This window comes from Salmo salar, chromosome 16 (genome assembly GCF_965601325.2).
Source record: "Salmo salar chromosome 16, fSalSal1, whole genome shotgun sequence".
In the NCBI taxonomy this organism is placed as follows: Eukaryota; Metazoa; Chordata; class Actinopteri; order Salmoniformes; family Salmonidae; genus Salmo; species Salmo salar.
In genome coordinates, this window is record NC_138306.1 from 3,157,212 (window position 1) to 3,178,166 (window position 20,955).

General features: G+C 42.6%; 1 protein-coding gene across 6 annotated transcripts in view; it reads left to right on the forward strand.

Annotated features, from left to right (window-relative positions):
- caprin1b (cell cycle associated protein 1b) overlaps window positions 1-20,955 on the forward strand; it is a 33,595-nt gene that overhangs the window by 2,696 nt on the left and 9,944 nt on the right. For 3 of the 6 annotated variants that reach the window (XM_014147627.3, XM_014147628.3, XM_014147630.3), the window contains exons 2-7: window positions 3,190-3,363; window positions 6,623-6,685; window positions 7,600-7,686; window positions 8,041-8,288; window positions 14,793-14,875; window positions 20,576-20,737. In XM_014147627.3, the coding sequence (XP_014003102.3) occupies window positions 3,190-3,363; window positions 6,623-6,685; window positions 7,600-7,686; window positions 8,041-8,288; window positions 14,793-14,875; window positions 20,576-20,737 (817 nt within the window). Of the gene's footprint in view, window positions 1-992; window positions 1,014-2,738; window positions 2,762-3,189; window positions 3,364-6,622; window positions 6,686-7,599; window positions 7,687-8,040; window positions 8,289-14,792; window positions 14,876-20,575; window positions 20,738-20,955 lie in introns of those variants that run through there. The other 3 variants (XM_045696834.2, XM_045696835.2, XM_014147629.3) reach the window with 3 other exon arrangements.

The window sequence follows — 20,955 nt, forward strand, 5'->3', positions numbered from 1 at the left end:
TGTACAGCTGTGTGTCGTCCGCTTAGCAGAGGAAGTTGACATTGTTTCTGAACGACATCACCAAGAGGTAGAATATGTAGGGAAAACAATAGTGGTCCTAAAATGGGACCTTGAGGAACACTGAACTTACCATTGATTTGTCAGAGGACAAACCCTCCACAGAGACAAACCGATATCTTTCCGAAAGATACGATCTAAACCAGGCAAGAACTTGTCCATGTAGACCAATTAGGGTTTCCTATCTCTCCAAAAGAATGTTGTGATTGATGTTGTCAAAGTGGCGCTAAGGTGTAGGAGCACGAGGACAGATGCAGGGCCTTGGTCTGATGCCATTCAATAGTCATTTACCAGCTGCATGAGTGCCGTCTCAGTACTATGATGGGGTCTAAAACCAGACTGCTGCATTATGTATATATTATTTGTCTTCAGGAAGGCATTGAGTTGCTGCCTAATTGCTTTTTCTAAAATGTTTGAGAGGAATGGGAGATTCGAGAGATGCCAATTGTATTTTTCTTTCTTTTTTTTCTAGGTCGGTTGGCTTTTTCAGGAGAGGTTTTATTACTGCCACTTTTAGTGCTTTTAGCACACATCCGGAGGATATGGAGACATTTTATTTATGTTCAACATAGGAGGGCCAAGAACAGGAAGTATCTCTTTCAGTAGTTTAGTTGGAATAGGGTCCAGTAGGCAGCTGCAAGGTTTATAGAGGCCATGACTATTTTCGTGAATGTGTTGAGAAATACAGGATTTAAAAAGGCCATCCTCTCTTGGAGAATGCTGCTTTTTAGTTAGCTTTGCGACAGTATCAAAAATACATTTTGGACAGTTTTTATTCTCAATTAGGTTGGAAAAGTAGGCTGATTGAGCAGCAGTGAGGGCTCTGCGATATTGCACGGTGCTGTCTTTCCAAGCTAGTCGGAAGACTTCCAGTTTGGTTGAACGCCATTTCCATTCCACTTTTCTGGAAGCTTGCTTCAGGGCTCAGTTATTTTCTGTGTACCCGACGTCCTTGGGTAAGTGCAGGGAGTCTGGACGGGCATCTTTGGGTTGCCTGAAAATTTATAGCGTGTCTTTTGATAATCCTTAGTTGGGGTCTGAGCAGTTTATTTGTTGAGATTGCAAATGTAATAAGATGGTGGTACGATTTAGTCCAGGATTATAAAGAAAAACATTTAGATCCAGAATACTTATTCAAAACTAGATACAGGGTATGACTGTGGCTTTGCTTAGGTTCAGGGACGTGTTTGACAAAACCCACCAAGTCAACGATGGCTCCGAAAGCCAAAAAATGTGAATGTTATCTGCCATGACTACAAGGTACGATAGGAACTCAGTGAGGAACACTGTATACAGCCCAGGAGGCGTGTAAACAGTAGCTATAAAAAGTGATTGAGTAGGCTGCATGACTAGAAGCTCAAAAGACAAAAATGTTAGCCTTTGCGGGATGCGCGGGGGGATATGGTCACTAGTGTAACCAGGAGGAGAAGCCTCATTTAACACAGTAATTTCATCAGGCTTGAGCCATGTTTCAGTCAGGCCGATCACGTCGAGGTTATGATTGGTTATTTAGTTTATTGACTATGACTGCCTTAGAAGTGAGGGATCTAACATTAAGTAGTCCTATTTTGATATGTGAGATATTATCACAATCTCTTTCAATAATGACAGAAATAGAGTAGGTATTTATTTCAGTGATATTGCTAAGGCGAACACTGCCATGTTTAGATTTGCCCGACCAAGATTGAGGAACAGATACGGTCTCGATGGGAAAGCTAGCGTACTACACTGACTATGCTATTGGCAGACTCCACTAACCAGGCAGGCTGGCTAACATCCTGCTGCCTGGCCTGCACCCTATATCATTGAGGAGCTAGAGGACTTAGCCCTGTCTATGTTCATAGATAAGATGAGAGCACCCCTTCAGCTAGGATGGAGTCCGTCACTCCTCAACAGGCCAGGCTTGGTCCTGTTTGTGGGGGAGTCCCACAAAGAGGGCCAGTTGCCTACAAAATTACATTTTTGGGAAGGGTAGAAAAGTTTTCAACCAGTGATTGAGTTGTGCGAGTCTGCTGTAGAGCTCATCACTCCCCCTTACTGGGAGGTGGCCAGAGACAATTACTCGATGCCAACCCATATTTCTAGCTAAGTTACACGCTGAAGTTATGTTGCGCTTGGGGACTTCTGACTATTTTCCCATCATCGTTGGTACTGACGTGGATAACAATATCCCTATATAGTATCTACACTCAACAGTTTTAGCCTCAGCCAGCACCACCTTCAGATTAGCCTTTATGTCAGTAGCCCTGCCCCCTGGTAAATAATGGATCGCTGGATGATTATTTTTAAATCTAATATTGCGGGTAATGGAGTCGCCAATGACTAGGGTTTTCAATTTGTCAGAGCTAATGCTTAGTCGGGAAAACCGGTTGAACGTTTCTGTCGGCTGAATGAGCGACACCAGTTGAGCATGCCAAAAGCCTTTCTTTCCAGAAGCCATGAGAAAATTGTTTGGCTTCAGGGACTGTGCAGGGGGATTAACAATACTACCTGTATTCACTCGTGGCACAGATGCTGTATCATCCTTTCCTACACTTAAATTGCCCTTGCCTAACAATTGCGTCTGAAGCTGAGCTTGCAATTCAGCTATCCTCACCATAAGATGATAGTTCTCCTGTATATTAAGAGTTCATTATGTTACTGAGCTTTCTTTTTTTCAGGTGGAGGAGGTCTTGCAGATCTATGTCCAGATAAAGTGTCAGGGGTGAGAAAATGTAATACAAAAAGGTAGTGCATGGACAAAACTAAGACCTTGGTCGAATTGTTAAATACAACGTTTGATTTAAATAGTTAAGAGTAAAAAGCAAAAAAGTTTGGCAGGTAGCTAAGTAGCAACAAACTGCATAGCAGTACAGAGACAAAGTGGAAGTGCGTTGCGTTGTGTCACCAGTCATGTTACCGTTTATGTCACACAGATGGGCTTCCTTTCGCTCAACCACAATTGAAAGTTGGCTAGCTACACCAGCAATTATTTAGTTACATGAGATGATGCACTTGGGGGCGACGTCCTGGACCAAAAAGCAAGCTCCATGGAGTATCCAGGAAACTGCCCCTTGGTGATATAGCCAGAAATTGTTCCTTGTCGTTACCTCCATAACTAACTTTATGATATTCGTCTCTCTTTTCATTCAGATGCCCGCAGCGATGAACGGCAACAGGACAGTGCAGTCGGCCAGCCCGGACATGGGATCCACTCCTGGACAGATCACCCTGGGTGGAGGGCAGTCCTCTGGGGCCCAGACCGAGGCCATGAAGCAGGTCCTTGGCGTCATCGATAAGAAGGTCCGCAACATGGAGAAGAAAAAGGTGTCTCCTTTTATTTTTGTGGAATGAAACCTTCACAAATCTGTGGCGTAAAAGTGACTCCTGGGGGTAATGGCGTAATAGTTAGTTTGCTTCTATTGATACCTCCATCTCAGGTGCCTAGTACTGCCATTGTGCCTTTGAGCAACGCACCTAACCTACTTCAGGGGTGCTGCGACTAACCCTGTTGCTTTTATCAACCCTTGTGTTGGGGGAGCCCGGAAGTTAACCTGTCTGGGCCAGTGGGACGCTTGCGTCCCACCCTAATCAACAGCCAGTGGAATCGCGTCGCGCTAAATGCAAAACCTCATAAATGCTATAACTTCAATTTCTCAAACATATGACTATTTTACACCGTTTTATAGATACACCTCTCCTGAATCGAACCACGTTGTCTGATTTCAAAAAGGCTTTACAGCAAAAGCAAAACATTAGATTATGTCAGCAGAGTACCCAGACAGAAATAATCACACAGCCATTTTCAAAGCAACTAGCATCACAAATACCCAAAACACAGCTAAATGCAGCACTAACCTTTGACAACCTTCATCAGATGACACTCCTAGGACATCATGTTACACAACACATGCATTTTTTGTTCGATAAAGTTCATATTTATGTATAAAAACAGCATTTTACATCGGCGCATGACGTTCAGAAAATCTTTTCCCTCAAATGCTTCCGATGATCAGCCATACAATTTACAAAATTACTATTCGAAAACAATGTTAAAATGTAATATTGTCATTCAAAGACTTATAGATTAACATGTCTTGAATGCCATCTCTTTGCCAGATTTAAAAATAACTTTACTGGGAAATCACACTTTGCAATAAACGACGAGGTATGCCCAGAAAAGAAGTCTATGTTGGAGCCATCTTGGAACGATCAACCATCAAAAATACTATTGTAAATAATCCCTTACCTTTGATTATCTTTATCAGAAGGCACTTCTAGGAATCCCAGGTCCATAACAAATGTAGTTTTGTTCAAAAAAGTTAATAATTTATGTCCCAATAGTGTTAGCGCGCTCCGATGGCTAGTGAAAATGTACCGTGTGCGTCTGACTTGTCGTCAGGAATGAGCAAAAAAAATATATTTAAGTTCGTTCAAACGTTGTATAACATAAATCTTTAGGGGCTTTTTCAACCAGGGCTTCAATAATATTCCATTGGGACGGTTGCATTGTCTTTCAAAACGTTTCGAAAAGGGAGAGTACCCATGGGCGCCGACGTCACAATGTTAATGGCCCATCCCCTGTGACCAAGGTAAACATCCTCTCTTTCAGTCAATTTTGATGGTAGGAGGCTCAAACCACTTTGTAAAGACTGGGGACATCTAGTGGGAGCCAAATGAAATGAATTAAATGAATTGCAAGCCCCTGTGTGTTTCAATGGCAAATGTTTGAAGTGATATCCACACATCAGATTTCAGTTTCCTGTCAGGATTTGTCTCAGGGTTTTGACTGCCATATGAGTTCTGTTATACTCACAGACACCATTCAAACAGTTTTAGAAACTTTAGGGTGTTTTCTATCCAAATCAAACAATTATATGCATATTCTAGTTACTGGGCAGGAGTAGTAACCAGATTAAATCGGGTACGTTATTTTTATCCGGCTGTGCAAATACTGCCCCTTAGCCCTAACAGGTTAAAAAGGCAGAACAGGCCGCAATTTTTTTTTTTCAATTTTAAGATGTATTGTACTCTATTCAATTGATCAATAGTGTGTGCTAGTGCTGCTCTGTTTCAGTGCCAACGTCATTGTGCTGGTCATGATAATGACAGATCTGTCTCCTCTCAGACTTAGAAGATCAATCAATGCAATTTTTTCAGACTTTGTATGGAGGAGGAAAGAGGAGAGGATACTTGGAGAGGGAGGAGGAGGAGATGGCTCTAAAATGGACACACTGCTGTCTCAAGTCAACCAGAACTGCGGACACTGCATCTTGTTTTGCTTTCAGTGCTTAGTTGCACCATCAGCTCATCTTCCTCAAAATTAGCTAGAAAGCACATTAGGCAGATGGTCAATTAATACAATGCCTTATTTGGATGGGTGTGTAGACCCATACAAACATACAGTGCATTCGGAAAGTATACATACCCTTAACCTTTTCCCACATTTTGTTACGCTACAGCCTTATTCTAAAATGTATTTTTTTCCTCATCAATCTACACACAAAGACAAAGCGAAAACAGTTTTTTAGAAATGTTTGCAAATGTATATACATTTTTTATTTATTTTTATTTAAGATACCTTATTTACATAAGTATTCAGACCCTTTGCAAATTGGTCTCAGGTGCATCATGTTTCCATTGATCATCCTTGAGATGGCTCTACGACTTGATTGGAGTCCACCTGTAGTAAATTCAATTGATTGGACATGATTTGGAAAGGCACACACCTGTCACTTTGCAAGATGCAAGTCCTTATTTAAGCTAGCAAGTGTTCACCATATAAGTCTATGGTGTTTACTCATATTGCCATTTCCAAGCCCTGACTAGATTGTTACACACTTGTGATGTTTTCCTAAGCTTCTCTGAAGGAACTGCCTATCGGTCCATCTCATTAGTTGCACTTTGCAGAAATTGCGCTGCCATTTCCTGGTTGCTAAAATTCTAGTAGTTCGCCTAATTTCAGTTTGTGTGACAAAACAAGCTATTATAGTGTAGAGAATCATTGTGCAGTCTAAACTGTGCACATTAAATATATAGCATTTTCAGCTGTTTGAAACTGGTGTGCAAAACTGAAAGTAAAAGACTTTAAAAAGGAAGCATATAGAACAGATCTACCGCTTCTTAGACTTGCTTTCAATGAGATGGAGAGATTTCTATGTGAATTTGGTTGGGTTGCCCAAAAAGTGACACATTGCAGCTTTAGCTGTCAGGCACACTTGTGTATGTTGAGATGTATTGCCGTTGCTCAGAGGTATCAACAACCACATTGATATGTGGTCAGTACTTGCAGTAAACCTCTGTCATATTTGTTAGTGTAGAGAGTTCCAATATAATTAGTCATTTTAGCCTAGACACAAGGTTACCGTAGAATATCTGTTGCAGGTTTTTATGTATTTTGGACATAATCATACATTTTCAATTACAAAAATCTCACTGGTCAGGTGATGGCATCTGCTTCACTCTGGATCACCACATGAGAGATTTTACTTTAGAGAATCTGTTAATTGTTATTATGCTATCAACCTCTATTTGGATCATTTTCACCTCTGATGAATGCATGTAAATCCTGACCTCTGTCTCACAGGGCAAGCTGGACGATTATCAAGCCAAGAAGAATAAAGGGGAGCGTCTCAACCAGGACCAGCTGGTGGGTCAACAACGTACACTGTATATGAGTCCTATATGGTCTGATCTGACTACTTCCTTGAAGTAGTCACTGATCTGTCATTATTGGGTTGTGGAAGCAAGCTTTCCATTACATTGCTCTCATCAGTTGGCCTATGTCGTCAGTTCAGTGATTACTTTAAGGGAGCAGGAAGGAAGGGTGTGATGCATTTTAAGACTTTGATCATTATATGTTTGGCTTTTTTGTGTTACCTAGTCCCTGCCCATCTTCCGAAAACGTCTGAAACCCACACTACCGTTCAAAAGTTTGGGGTCACTTAGAAATGTCCTTGTTTATGAAAGAAAAGCACATTTTCTGTCCATTAAAATAACATCAAATTGATCAGAAATACAGTGTAGACATTGTTAATGTTGTAAATGACTATTGTAGCTGGAAATGCCTGAATTTTTTTTAATTTTTATGGAATATTTACATAAGCGTACAGAGGCCCATTATCAGCAACCTAGAAGCCCAGCATCCCGGAGTCGCCTCTTCACTGCTGACGTTGAGACTGGTGTTTTGCGGGTACTATTTAATGAAGCTGCCAGTTGAGGACTTGTGAATCTGTCGTTTCCAGCAACAATAGTCATTTACAACATTAACAATGTCTACTCTGTATTTCATGGGCAATAAATGTGCTTTTCTGTCAAAAAAATAAGGGAATTCCTAAGTGACGGCAAACTTTTGAACGGTAGTGTACTTCTTCAACGTGTATCTAATATAATCCCACAGCACCCCCCTCATATTCTCCCTCCACCCCCAAAAAAATGACTGATATGTGGTTGTCCCACCTAGATATATTAAGATGAATGCACTAACTGTTAGTCGCTCTGGATAAGAGTCTGCTAAATGACTCCAATGTAAACCAGTTTCCTCTTGCTCTGTTATCTCTGCAGGATGCCCTGACCAAGTATCAGGAAGTGACTAATAATCTGGAGTTTGCCAGAGAGCTACAGAAGAGCTTCCTCGCACTGGGGCAAGATGTAAGAGTATCTAATGCAATGTGTCCTTGTCTGTAGGAATGTGACTGATTTGGGTCCCCCTCTCTGGTGTCATCCCTGTTTGCATTAAAGTGGCCAACGCCCGGGTTGCGTTTTGTTTCGGGAGGATGCTTTCTCCTCCTTCATGGATGTGAAACAACTAGGTGTAAGCAGTATAGCTCCACCTAGTTTCTCCTGTATTTCTTTTACAAATGTAGTCCTATCAAATCTGTGAATGTGGGTGAACAAAGGCGGATGGGAGGAAATGGCTTCCTGGTGACCTGGCATGAAACGCAACCGAGAGGTCCTGCAGTGTTTGATTCTGACTCCCTGGTCTCGTCTCTTCTGTCTCTGTAGATCCAGAAGGCAGTGAAGAAGGCAGTGCGGCGGGAGCAGCTCCAGAGAGAGGAGGCTGAGCAGAAGAGACTGAAGACTGTGCTGGAGCTCCAGTTCCTCCTGGACAGGCTGGGAGAGGACAGTGTAAGGCAGGAGCTGAGACAGGGGGCCGCCGGGGGAGGCACACCCTCACTCCTCACAGACACAGAGCTCACCACCCTGGATGAGCTTTACAAACTAGTGGGGCCAGAACGAGACCAAAACACCAGGTTAGTAAAACGCATGCACACACAATGTTCAGATTTTGAGCTAAAGGTATATATTTATTTGTACATAGTAAGTGTAATACTGGAAGTGATGAAGAATCAACAGAATATGTTCAGGAGGGGTATAAAACATTGGCTTTCAGCCTCTCATGAGTTCCTTGGTTTTAGAGCTGTTATGGTGACGGTATTACCGCCACAGGGCAGTCATGACGGAAGTCAAATTCCACATGACCGTTTAGTCACTGGTATTAGGCTCTGATGCTGCTGATGGTCATTGGTATCCTACCAAACTTGCTAACTGCCTGGTACTCAGCACTCTATTGTCCCTCTAATCACTCTGACATCAGTGCAAACGTCATCGAAAATCTAATCAAACATGCGCAACATTTCTATAGGCTATGAAATTGCATGAGAAAATAGTTTTGATGGCCTCTATTAAAAAGAGGAGGAACCCATCAGCTTTCTTTAGGCTAGGCCTACTATATTTATTTCTCAACTTTCCTAATATTAATCACAGTTAAACAGGAGTATAGCCTACCTGGCTGGCATGAAAATGAACCATGGGAAAACCGTCCTCCATTCGCTATTTACAGTGCGTTCAGAAAGTATTCAGACCCCTCTACTTTTTCACATTTTGTTATGTTAGCCTTATTCTTATCCCCAACTACAACATTTTCCGTCAAGATAGAACTGCCAACGGGGGTGGAGTTGCAATCTACTGCAGAGAGAGCCTGCAGAGATCTGTCTTACTATCCAGGTCTATGCCCAAACAGTTTGAGTTTCTACTTTTAAAAATCCACCTTTCCAGAAATAAGTATCTCACTGTTGCCACTTGCTATAGACCCCCCTCAGCCCCCAGCTGTGCCCTGGACACCATATGTGAATTCATTGCCCCCATCTATCTTCAGAGTTCGTACTGTTTGGTGACCTAAACTGGGACATGCTTAACACCTCGGCCGTCCTACAATCTAAGATAGATGCCCTCAATCTCACACAAATTATCAAGGAACCTACCAGGTACAACCTTAAATCCGTAAACATGGGAACCCTCATAGATATCATCCTGACCAACTTGCCCTCCAAATACACCTCTGCTGTCTTCAACCAAGATCTCAGCGACCACTGCCTCATTGCCTGCGTGCGTAATGGGTCCGTGGTCAAACGGACCCATCATCACTGTCAAACGCACCCTAAAACACTTCTGTGAGCAGGCCTTTCTAATCGACCTGGCCCGGGTATCCTGGAAGGATATTGACCTCATCCCATCAGTAGAGGATGCCTGGTTGTTCTTTTAAAAGTGCTTTCCTCACCATCTTAAATAAGCATGCCCCGTTCAAGAAATGTTGAACTAAGAACAGATATAGCCCCTGGTTCACTCCTGACTTGACTGCCCTTGACCAGCTCAAAAACATCCTGTGGTGTACTGCATTAGCATCAAATAGCCCCCGTGATATGCAACTTTTCATGGAAGTCAAGAACCAATATACACAGTCAGTTAGGAAAGCAAAGGCTAGCTTTTTCAAACAGAAATTTGCATCCTGTAGCACCAATTCCAAAAAGTTTTGGGACACTGAAGTCCATGGAGAATTAGAGCACCTCCTCCCAACTGCCCACTGCACTGAGGCTAGGAAACACTGTCACCACCGATAAATCCACGATAATCGAGAATTTCAATAAGCATTCTTCTACGGCCGGCCATGCTTTCCACCTGGCTACCGCTACCCCGGCCAACAGCTGGCCGGGGTAGCCGCAGCAACTTGCCCAAGCCCCCCCTGCTTCTACTTCACCCAAATCCAGACAGCTGATGTTCTGAAAGAGCTGCAAAATCTGGACCCCTACAAATCAACTGAGCTAGACAATCTGGACCCTCCCTTTCTAAAATTATCCGCCGCATTTGTTGTAACCTCTATTACAAGCCTGTTCAACCTCTTTCGTATCGTCTGAGATCCCTAAAGATTGGAAAGCAGCCGCGGTCATCCCCCTCTTCAATGGGGTAGACACTCTAGACCCAAACTGTTACAGACCTATATCCATCCTGCCCTGCCTTTCTAAAGTCTTTGAAAGACAAGTTAACAAACAGATCACCGACCATTTCGAATCCAAGCCGTACATTCTCCACTATGCAATCTGGTTTCCGAGCTGGTCATGGGTGCACCTCAGCCACGCTCAAGGTCCTTAACGATTTCATAACCGCCATCGATTAAAGACTGTACTGTGCAGCCGTCTTCATCGACCTGGCCAAGGCTTTCAACTCTGTCAATCACCACATTCTTATCAGCAGGCTCAATAGCCTTGGTTTCTCAAATGACTTCCTCGCCTGGTTCACCAACTACTTCTCAGACGGAGTTCAGTGTGTTAAATCGGAGGGCCTGTTGTCCGGACCTCTGGCAGTCTCTATGGGGGTGCCACAGGGTTCAATTCTCGAGCCGACTCTCTTCTCTGTATATATCAATGATGTCGCTCTTGCTGCTGGTGATTCTCTGATCCACCTCTACGCAGACGACACCATTCTATATATATTTGGCCCTTCTTTGGACACTGTGTTAACAAACCTCCAAACGAGCTTCAATGCCATACAACACTCATTCCGTGGCTTCCAACTGCTCTTAAATGCTAGTAAAACTAAATGCATGCTCTACAACAGATCGCTGCCCGTACCCGCCCGCCCTACCAGCATCACTACTCTGGACAGTTCTGACTTAGAATATGTGGACAACTACAAATACCTAGGTGTTTGGTTAGACTGTAAACTCTCCTTCCAGACTCACATTAAGCATCTCCAATCCAAAATGAAATTTAGAATCTGCTTCTTATTTCGCAAAAAAGCCTCCTTCACTCATGCTGCCAAACACACCCTCGGAAAACTTTCTGTCCTACCGATCCTTGACTTCGGTGATGTCATTTACAAAATAGCCTCCAACACTCTACTCAACAAATTGGATGCGGTCTATCACAGTGCCGTCCGTTTTGTCACTGCAGACCCATATACTACCCACCACTGCGACCTGTATGCTCTCGTTGGCTGGCCCTCGCTACATATTCATTGCCAAACCCACTGGCTCCAGGTCATCTATAAGTCTTTGCTAGGTAAAGCCCCGCTTTATCTCAGCTCACTGGTCACCATTGCAACACCCACCCGTAACATGCGCTCCAGCAGGTATATTTCACTGGTCATCCCCAAAGCCAACAAAGCTCCTTTGGCCTTATATCTTATGTCTTATATCTACCTCTCTAACTTTAAGCATCAGCTGTCAGAGCAGCTTACCGATCACTGCACCTGTACACAGCCCATCTGTAAATAGCCCACACCACTACCTCATTCTCATATTATTTCTTTGCTCTTTTGCACCCCAGTATCTCTACTTGCACATCATCATCTGCACATCTATAACTCCAGTGTTAATGCTAAATTGTAATTGTTTTGCACTATGGCCTATTTATTGCCTTACCTCCCTAGTCTTACTGCATTTTCACACACTCTATATAGATTTTTCTTTTGTGTTATTGAGTGTACATTTGTTCATATCATGTGTTACTCTCTTGTTTTTGTCTTACTGTTTTGCTTTATCTTGGTCAGGTCGCAGTTGTAGATGAGAACTTGTTCTCAGCTGGCCTACCTGGTTAAATAAAGGTGAAATAAATTCTAAAATGGGTGATTGTATTTTTTCAATCTACGCACAATACCCCATTATGACAAAGCAAAAACTGTTAGCAAATGTACATACGTATTCAGACCCTTTACTCAGTACTTTGTTGAAGCACCTTTGGCAGCGATTACAGACTCGCGTCTTCTTGGGTATGACGCTACAAGCTTGGCACATCTGTATTTGGGGAGTTTCTCCCATTCTTCTCTGCAGATCCTCTCAAGCTCTGTCAGGTTGGATGGGGAGTGTCTCTGCACAGCTAATTTCAGGTCTCTCCAGAGATGTTCGGTCAGGTTCAAGTCCGGGCTCTGGCTGGGCCACACAATGACATTCAGAGACTTGTCCCGAAGCCACTCCACCCCGTGGCTGTGTGCTTAGTGTCATTGTCCTGCCTCAGTCTGAGGTCCTGAGTGCTCTGGAGCAGGTTTTCATCAATGATCTCTCTGTACTTTAATCTGTTCATCTTTCCCTCGATCCTGACTAGTCTCCCAGTCCCTGCCGATGATAAACATCCCCACAGCATGACGCTGCCACCACCATGCTTCACTGTAGGGATGGTGCCAGGTTTCCTCTAGACTTGACGCTTGGCATTCAGGCCAAAAAGTTCTCTCTTGGTTTCATCAGACCAGAGAATCTTGTTTCTCATGGCCTGAACTCCCAAGTGTGCTGTCATGTGCCTTTTACTGATGAGTGGATTCCGTTTGGCCGCTCTACTATAATGGTATGATTGTTTGAGTGCTGCAGAGATGGTTGTCCTTCTGGAAGGTTCTCCCATCTCCACAGAGGAACTGTAGAGCTCTTTCGGAGTGACCATTGGGTTCTCAGTCACCTCCCCAGAAATAAGGTATTTCTGTTTTTTAGTTTTAATGAATTTGCAAAATAAATCTGTTTTTGCTTTCATTTTGTGGGTATTGTGTGTAGATTGAGAGGGGGGAATAACAATTGAATCAATTTTAGAATAAGGCTGTAATGTAACGAAATGTGGAAAAAGTGAAGGTCTGAATACTTTCTGAATGCACTATATTTTTGTTTCGAAACAGGTGCATGATAGTGGTCTGTTTAAAATCAAATTTCACACATTATTTAGTATATGTATAGACAAGATTAAATCAAGGATAGTCTGATGTGTGAAAATATTAGCCTATCACTTGTTAGTGGTGCCCAGCTTGTGCCGTAAGGCAGCTTATGCAGTAAAATATTAAGAATGGGAAGTATAGAAATGGCGCATAAAGAAAATATCTACTGCTTTTTAGACTTACTTTTTAGACACATTTCTATGTGAATTTGGTTGGGTCACCCAAAAAGTTACATATTGCAGCTTTAACTCTCTAGCTGTCAGGCACATTTGTAGAAAATATGTCAACCATTGTTTGAATATGTTGGTAACCAGTTGTGTAAAAGTGATAATGCCCTCGAAGCTGTTGTTTGGAGGACTTATTGGCGTTGTTTGCCAGCCCTAGAGTTGTGCCAATATATCCTCCAAACACCGGCTTCTCGGGCATTTTCACTTAATTGTGATCTATCGCATCCCACAACTGTCCCAGACTATGCTTGGAATATTTATTTCTTGCACAGAATAGAATAGGTCAGCTTGTGTACTATGGGGGATAGTAGATTGATATAGGCTATTGCTTTGACATAGGCTATTGTTTGTTAGGCCTTCTCATCTTGTTGGCTGACGAAAAGTAAATGTGGACAGTTCTTCCAGCATCTTCAATATGTACCTCGGAATTCGAAAAGGATGTGCGCAGTTGCGTCCCCGACGTGTCTTCACTTGTAGCCTGTGAGAAGGACCCGATCATGTGACGGGCATTGGCTAATAAGAATTAAGATATCTTAGAGCCATGTGAGTGAGAGGTGCTTCAGGGAGCACAGGCGGGAGAATGGAATTATAATTATTATATTCAACACAAGGGTACACTGGCCGCAAAAGGCATGGATTTGTTTAGGGGGGATTACGGCCACACAAATGGAAATTTGAGGCATTATTAAGTGCTTGTCATGCGTTTTTCATGCAACTTTTTTTTTGCATCATGGAGCCTTAGAATGTATTAAAAAGCAAAACATATAGCCCAAGGTTTGTATCACAACTAATGTCGCGTAAATAACTCTAAATGTAGAATATACTGTAGGAGGACCTGTTTCTTTGTTAACCGCTCAACACAGAATAGCCGTGCGCACTCCCTCAAATCAATTGGAGAAAATATCCTTTCTATTCTATTAAGCTATATTCACTTGTATTCTTCATACTATAAAATAATGCCATGGAATTCTAAGCAAATCTTGTCTGCTAAATGAACTAGTGTTGCCCACAGCCATATGGCATAGCCAGATCAGGAGTATGTTCTTCTGAAATAGACTACATGATTCTTTTGACCTGTCTAAAATAAATGATGAATTTATTGTGAAGGTGTAGGCTACATTACATGGATTTATTAGACTTGTAGATGTCCCAAAGGTTGTCATCAGTGGCTTGTAGGCTATGCGTGGAAGTCGGGAGATGCTAAATGAGTTTGTTAATTAAAGGTAAATTACTGTGAGACCGGCAGTTATTCGCTTGACAATCACCAGCCTCAAAATTTCATGACCGCCACAGCCATACTTGGTCTCAGGTGAGAACTTGAACATGACACCATTTGTCAAATACATGCATAAACATGATGTTGAACTGGGATGTTTAGAAGTGGGGGTTTCACTGTTTCGCATTGACTTGATGGACAAGAGAGCTTGAGATGGGCGTTATAACTCGAGCGTGACGAAGACTTCTGGGTCTAAATATTGCACTCAATAAAACTGCAGGAGCATTCAACAGTGTACAGGTATCTTTCTTTCCCAAGTTACAACTGTACCTCTCCTGTTGCAGGTTGTCTGACCAGTACGAAGAGGCTTCTCAACACCTCATGGATCTGTTGGAGGGGAAGGACAAGGCTGTAGCAGGAACAACATGTAAGTTTAACCAACTACAACTAGGTGAATTCACTACTCAGCGGTCTGAAACGTTCTGAACATTCAAGATACCGATAGTAATGGAACGAATAGAGCTGACACGATTCCCAATCTCTAGTCTGACAGACAATTATACAGTACAGTACCAGTCAAAAATATGGACACACCTACTCATTCTAGGGTTTTTCTTTTATTTTTACTATTTTCTACATTGTAGACTAATAGTGAAGACATCACAACTATGAAATAACACATGGAATCGTGTAGTAACCAAAAAAGTGTTAAACAAATCAAAATATATTTTAGGTTCTTCAAAGTAGCCAACCTTTGCCTTGATGACAGCTTTGCACACTTGGTATTCTCTCAACCAGCTTCAAGAGGTAGTCAGCTGGAATGCATTTAAATTAACAGGTGTGCCTTCTTAAAAGTTCATTTGTGTAATTTCTTTCCTTAAAGCTTTTGAGCCAATCAGTTGTGTTGTGACAAGGTAGGGATGGTATTCAGAAGATAGCCCTATTTGGTAAAAGACCAAGTCCATATTATGGCAAGAACAGCTCAAATAAGCAAAGAGAAATGACTGTCCATCATTACTTTAAGACATGAAGGTCATTCAATCTGGAAAATGTCAAGAACTTTGAAAGTTTCTTCAAGTGCAGTCGCAACTGGCTCTCATGAAGACCGCTACAGAAAAGGAAGACCCAGAGTTACCTCTGCTGCAGGGGATAAATTCATTAGAGTTAACGGCACCTCAGATTGCATCCCACATAAATGCTTCACAGAGTTCAAGTAACAGGCACATCTCAACATCAACTGTTCAGAGGAGACTGTGTGAATCAGGCCTTCGGGGTTGAATTGCAGCAAAGAAACCACTACTAAAGGACACCAATAAGAAGAGACTTGCTTGGGCCAAGAAACCTGAGCAATGGACGTTAGACCGGTGGAAATCTGTCCTTTGGTCTGAGTCCAAGTTTGAGATTTTTGGTTCCAACCGCCGTGTCTTTGAGACGCAGAGTAGGTGAACGAATGATCTCTGTATGTGGCTCCCACCGTGAAGCATGGAGGTGGTGTGGGGGTGCTTTGCTGGTGGCACTGTCAGTGATCTATTTAGAATTCAAGGCACACTTAACCAGCATGGCTACCACAGCATTCTTCAGTGATACACCATCCCATCTGGTTTGCGCTTAGTCCCACTATCATTTGTTTTTCAACAGGACAATGACCCAACACACCTCCAGACTGTGTAAGGGCTATTTGACCAAGAAGCGGAGTGATGAAGTGCTGCATCAGTTTACCTGGCCTCCCCAATCACCCGACCTCAACCCAATTGAGATGTGTTGGACCGCAGATTGAAGGAAAAGCAGCCATCAAGTGCTCAGCATATGTGGGAACTCCATCAAGACTGTTGGAAAAGCATTCCAGGTGAAGCTGGTTGAGAATGCCAAGGCAAAGGGTGGCTACTTTCAAGAATCAGAAATATATTTTGATGTAACACTTTGGTTACTACATGATTCCATATCTTCACTATTCTACACTGTAAAAAATAGTAAAAATGTAAGAAAAGCCCTTGAATGAGTAGGTGTGTCCAAACTTTTGACTGGTACTGTATATCTGTTCTTCACGATACATTTCTATCTGAACGTTCTGTGACGTTACATCCTCCTGGACAGGCCCCTGGGCAATTATTTTTGTCTGTGTTGGTGGAAGCTCCTGAAAAGCAGTCATTTTTCCTTTATTTGTAAAAATGTGTTATTCTAAATGTGTTGGTTGTCAAGTAGTGTTTTTAAAAAAAATGTGTCTTCCAGTTTGGCCATAGCCTGCTCTCAGATCTATTTGTGTTGTCATGTAATGCCATCTGTACACTACAGGACTTTCAAAATCCAACATTGCTGAGCCTCTTACATTACACAACCGTCTTTCCTGTAGTTTTTTGACTTGCCAGCGTAGTGGTATGCACACTAAATGATGTGGCACAGATAGGGGGGGTCACACTACGTGAATAAGACATTCATGCTTGTCATACAGTTGAAATATCTAGTCAATACATTTTGAATGAAATAACATTTGCTTTTCAACTTCAGAACTGTTAAGATTTGACACTGGCTTTGGTTAAAGGGAAGGACAAACTAGTAGTAGCCTAGTCATCGCTCCTGCTCAAGAGTGTGCACGTTCTGGGTGATGTGATACAATGTCATCTTTGGCTTCTCTGGTGAGCTCTCATAGGCTATTGCTGATCCCCATTCTCAAAACGTGTTGTTGCACGTCTCGCGCTACATGATTGCAGATTTTGTGCCGATTTTAAAAATCAAATGTTTGAAAATATCGGGATGTCTGGGTTGGCTCAAAGACAGGATTGGTAGCCCTCAGATTGTGTCTCTGACCCACTCGCAGTAAACGCGCATCGGTGACGGCCGCACACCCTGAGGAGGCAACGACATGGGGATTTTTTTTTCTTCTCAAACTTGTCTGGAACAGCTAAGTCGGTGCCAAAATCGTGTATTGTATGCTCGGCTTAAGGATATGGCAAGACTGCACAAACAGATCTGGGACCAGGCTAGTTTGGCCAGTTACTTTATCTAATATTTGTTCTCTAGACAGGAAAGACATTTAGTTATTTGGCAGGACATTGTGCCAATGACAGTAGCTATCCACTCAGTCTGTCACAACTCCTTAGATGACAAGATTTGTGCTGGATATACCAGAGGGGGTGTATTGATGGTTGGAAGTTGGATCGTGGGGGGCATAAGGCAGGTAATGCAGAGCAGGACTGTGAACAGTACTGAGGCTAGGGCTGTGACGGTCATGGAATTTTTGGTGACTGTAATTGGCCAGCCAATGACTGCGATCGCCGTAATAACCGTTCAAATAGCAACAAAGGAAAACAATATATAATCACAAATCTTCCCCTCGGCCCTCCATTTGCGCATTCACGTGCGCCTCCGCCATTTGCACAAGTCAAATCATGAAATGTTATTGGTCACATGCTCTGTAAACAACGGGTATAGACAAACAGTGAAATGCTTACTGACGGGCCCTTCCCAACAATGCAGAGAGAATAATAGAAGGATAACTCAAGGAATTAGTGTTGCATGGTAAACCGGTACCACGGTAATATCACCGTACCAAAACATCATAGTACTAATGATACCAACATTTTAGAGAACCATTTCATATGATACTACCAACATTTTCCGCCCTACCGATCTAAAGACCCCACTGGTGCCTGGTTATAAAATGTTTAAGTTCAGTTAATTGTGTAAGCAACAGCAACTAGTCTACTGTATGCACCAGTTTAGTAAAAGGTACCTAAAGACTCTCAGACCATGAGAAAGAAGATTCTCTGTTCTGATGAAACCAAGATTGAACTCTTTGACCTGAATGCCAAGAGTCACATCTGGAGGAAACCTGGCACCATCCAAAAGGTGTGTCATGGTGGTGGCAGCATCATGCTGTGGGGATGTTCTTCAGCAGCAGGGACTGGGAGACTAGTCAGGATCCTTGATGAAATCCTGCTCCAGAGAGCTCAGGACATCAGTCAAAGGTTCACCTTCCAACAGGAAAATGACCCTAAGCACACAGCCAAGAGAATGCAGGTATGGCTTCGGGACAAGTCTCTGAATAAGACTGCTTGTTAACCTTTTGACTCGTCACATAGGCTGCTGTTTATTATTTATCCTGTTGCCTAGTCACTTACCCCTACACATACACTACCGTTCAAAAGTTTGGGGTCACTTAGAAATGTCCTTGTTTTTGAAAGAAAAGCCCTTTAATTTTTTTTGTCCATTAAAATACCATCAAATTGATAAGAAATACAGTGTAGACATTGTTAATGTTGTAAATGACTATTGTCACTGGAAACAGCAGATTTAAAAAAAAAAAAACAAAAAAAAAACATGGAATATCTACATAGGCGTACACAATTGCATTTTGTAGATGGCAATTTGAATGCACAGATATACCGTGAAGAGATCCTCTGGCCCATTGTCATACCATTCATCCGCCGCCATCATTTAATGCTTCAGCATGATAATGCACGGCCCCATGTCGCAAGGATCTGTACACAATTCCTGAAAGCTGAAAATGTTCCATTTCTTCCATGGACTGCATACTCACCAGACATGTCACCCATTGACCATGTTTGGGATCCTCTGGATCGACGTGTAAGACAGTTTCCGCCAATGTTCCAGTTTCCGCCAATATCCATCTATATTCAATTCTGCTTATCACGCTATACCACAATAAACAAAGTTCAAATTCTGAGTGATTTTGAAGTGACATGTTGCTGCCAAAATCTGTAGCCCATCTCCACTGCGCTTTATCAGCAAAATGGACAGAGCCCTACTCACTAAAGCAAGGCTGTTTTTGGTCATGAATATAGGCTACAAGATTGATAGGCTGTTTGCAATAGGTGAATTACCCTTTGTGAATGCAGCTGTACACACAGCTGTCTTACCAAAATAGTGCAAACTAAATGCTGAAAGTAGTAGCATAGTTATGCATGCCAACAAAAATACTGAATAGCAGTTTGACTTAAAATACTGACAAATGCAAACGAAACGGCGGCACCAAGTTAAGCCTCGTAAACCTAATATCGCATTGATAAAGGCATGACACAAACTATATTTAGGCTGTATAGTAAACAAAAGGTGAATGGCAATTCAAATAACCAAAACAACCTACTACAGTGATGCAGCCACGCACAGCTGTCTTGCCAAACAAATAGGCCTATAGGCCCGCTTCAGACATGGGGAAAACCATGCCACTCATGAGCTCAGCAACACGTTGTGATATGGCACAATACACTTCTCTGGATTAAATTCAACCCACGTAATCAATTAAGCAATGCTAGCCTACCATAAACATGTTTCCCGAGAATTGAGATTTGTTCAAATATGTAGTTGTTATTCTCTGAAAATATGCAAATTTAAATGAACATCAACCTTTTGGACCCTCACCAGTTTGCATCCCTTGAGTCTCTGGTGTGTAATTTGAACTGACTTGCCTGAAAGGACCCGTACATATCCGAACGCGACTGCTGCAGTAGAGAGTAATTGTATAATTTATGCATGACATCCGTAATTGTCGGTTATATAGGGTTGCACAATTACCATATAACTAACTGAGGTGTTGCAGACAGATGGAATGGTGCATTCTGAATGCTGAAGTCTTGTAAATGTACAGTTCTGTAATGTGAATCATCTGGGCCTAGGTGTACAAGCTATAGGAGTGGTGCATTCTGATTGATGTGACCTTGAGACAGACACACACACACACACACACACACACACACAATGCAGTCTGCCAGGACAGAGGACTGAATGTTGAGGGCTTCTCCTGATTCAGCGTGGCATTGGGGCAGGTTGCCAAGGTCTGGGGCAGGGTGCCAGTGGACCTATAGCCTGCCCTGTGGTCCCACTCACAGGACCCATTCTCAAACACAGAGAGACAGAGAACTGGCTGTCTCAGCATTATGGGTCTAGAAAAGCCAGTCGCGTCACCAGCACCACCACCTCTTGGACAACTGGGTCATGTTCAATAGAGCACTTCAATGGGGGGGTGGTTCAGTGCTCAGACCGCAAGACGATGAGACATACTTTGGCCAGATGTGTCCACCATATTTTATTGTAGATTGATACATCATAATAGCGTGGTGTTTTTTGTGATATGGTGATGCTGATGGTTCTCTGCCCTTCCCCTCCCCAGACAAAGCTCTGAAGGACAGCCTGGACCGTGTGCTGCTAAGCGGGTACTTTGACAAAGCCCAGTCCCACCAGAATGGAGTGTGTGAGGAGGAGGAGGAGGAGGATGAGGAGCAGCAGTTGGAGGCAGTAGTGGAGTCGGCAGAGGAGCAGACCGTCGACCAAGGTCAACATTTTTGACATTGACGTTAATGTGCACTTTTGACTTATAAATGGACAAAGTTATACATATTTTGATAGCTCAACTGGTCACGTTCCTTTGCCATTCTTAGAAATGTGAGATTTTTTTTGAAAATGGCGAACCAATGTAGCTGTTAGCGAAAGTACATGTAAGTTTGTGAATTTGTAAGCAAGTTGTAGGCAATATTAAATGTTAACTGTTCG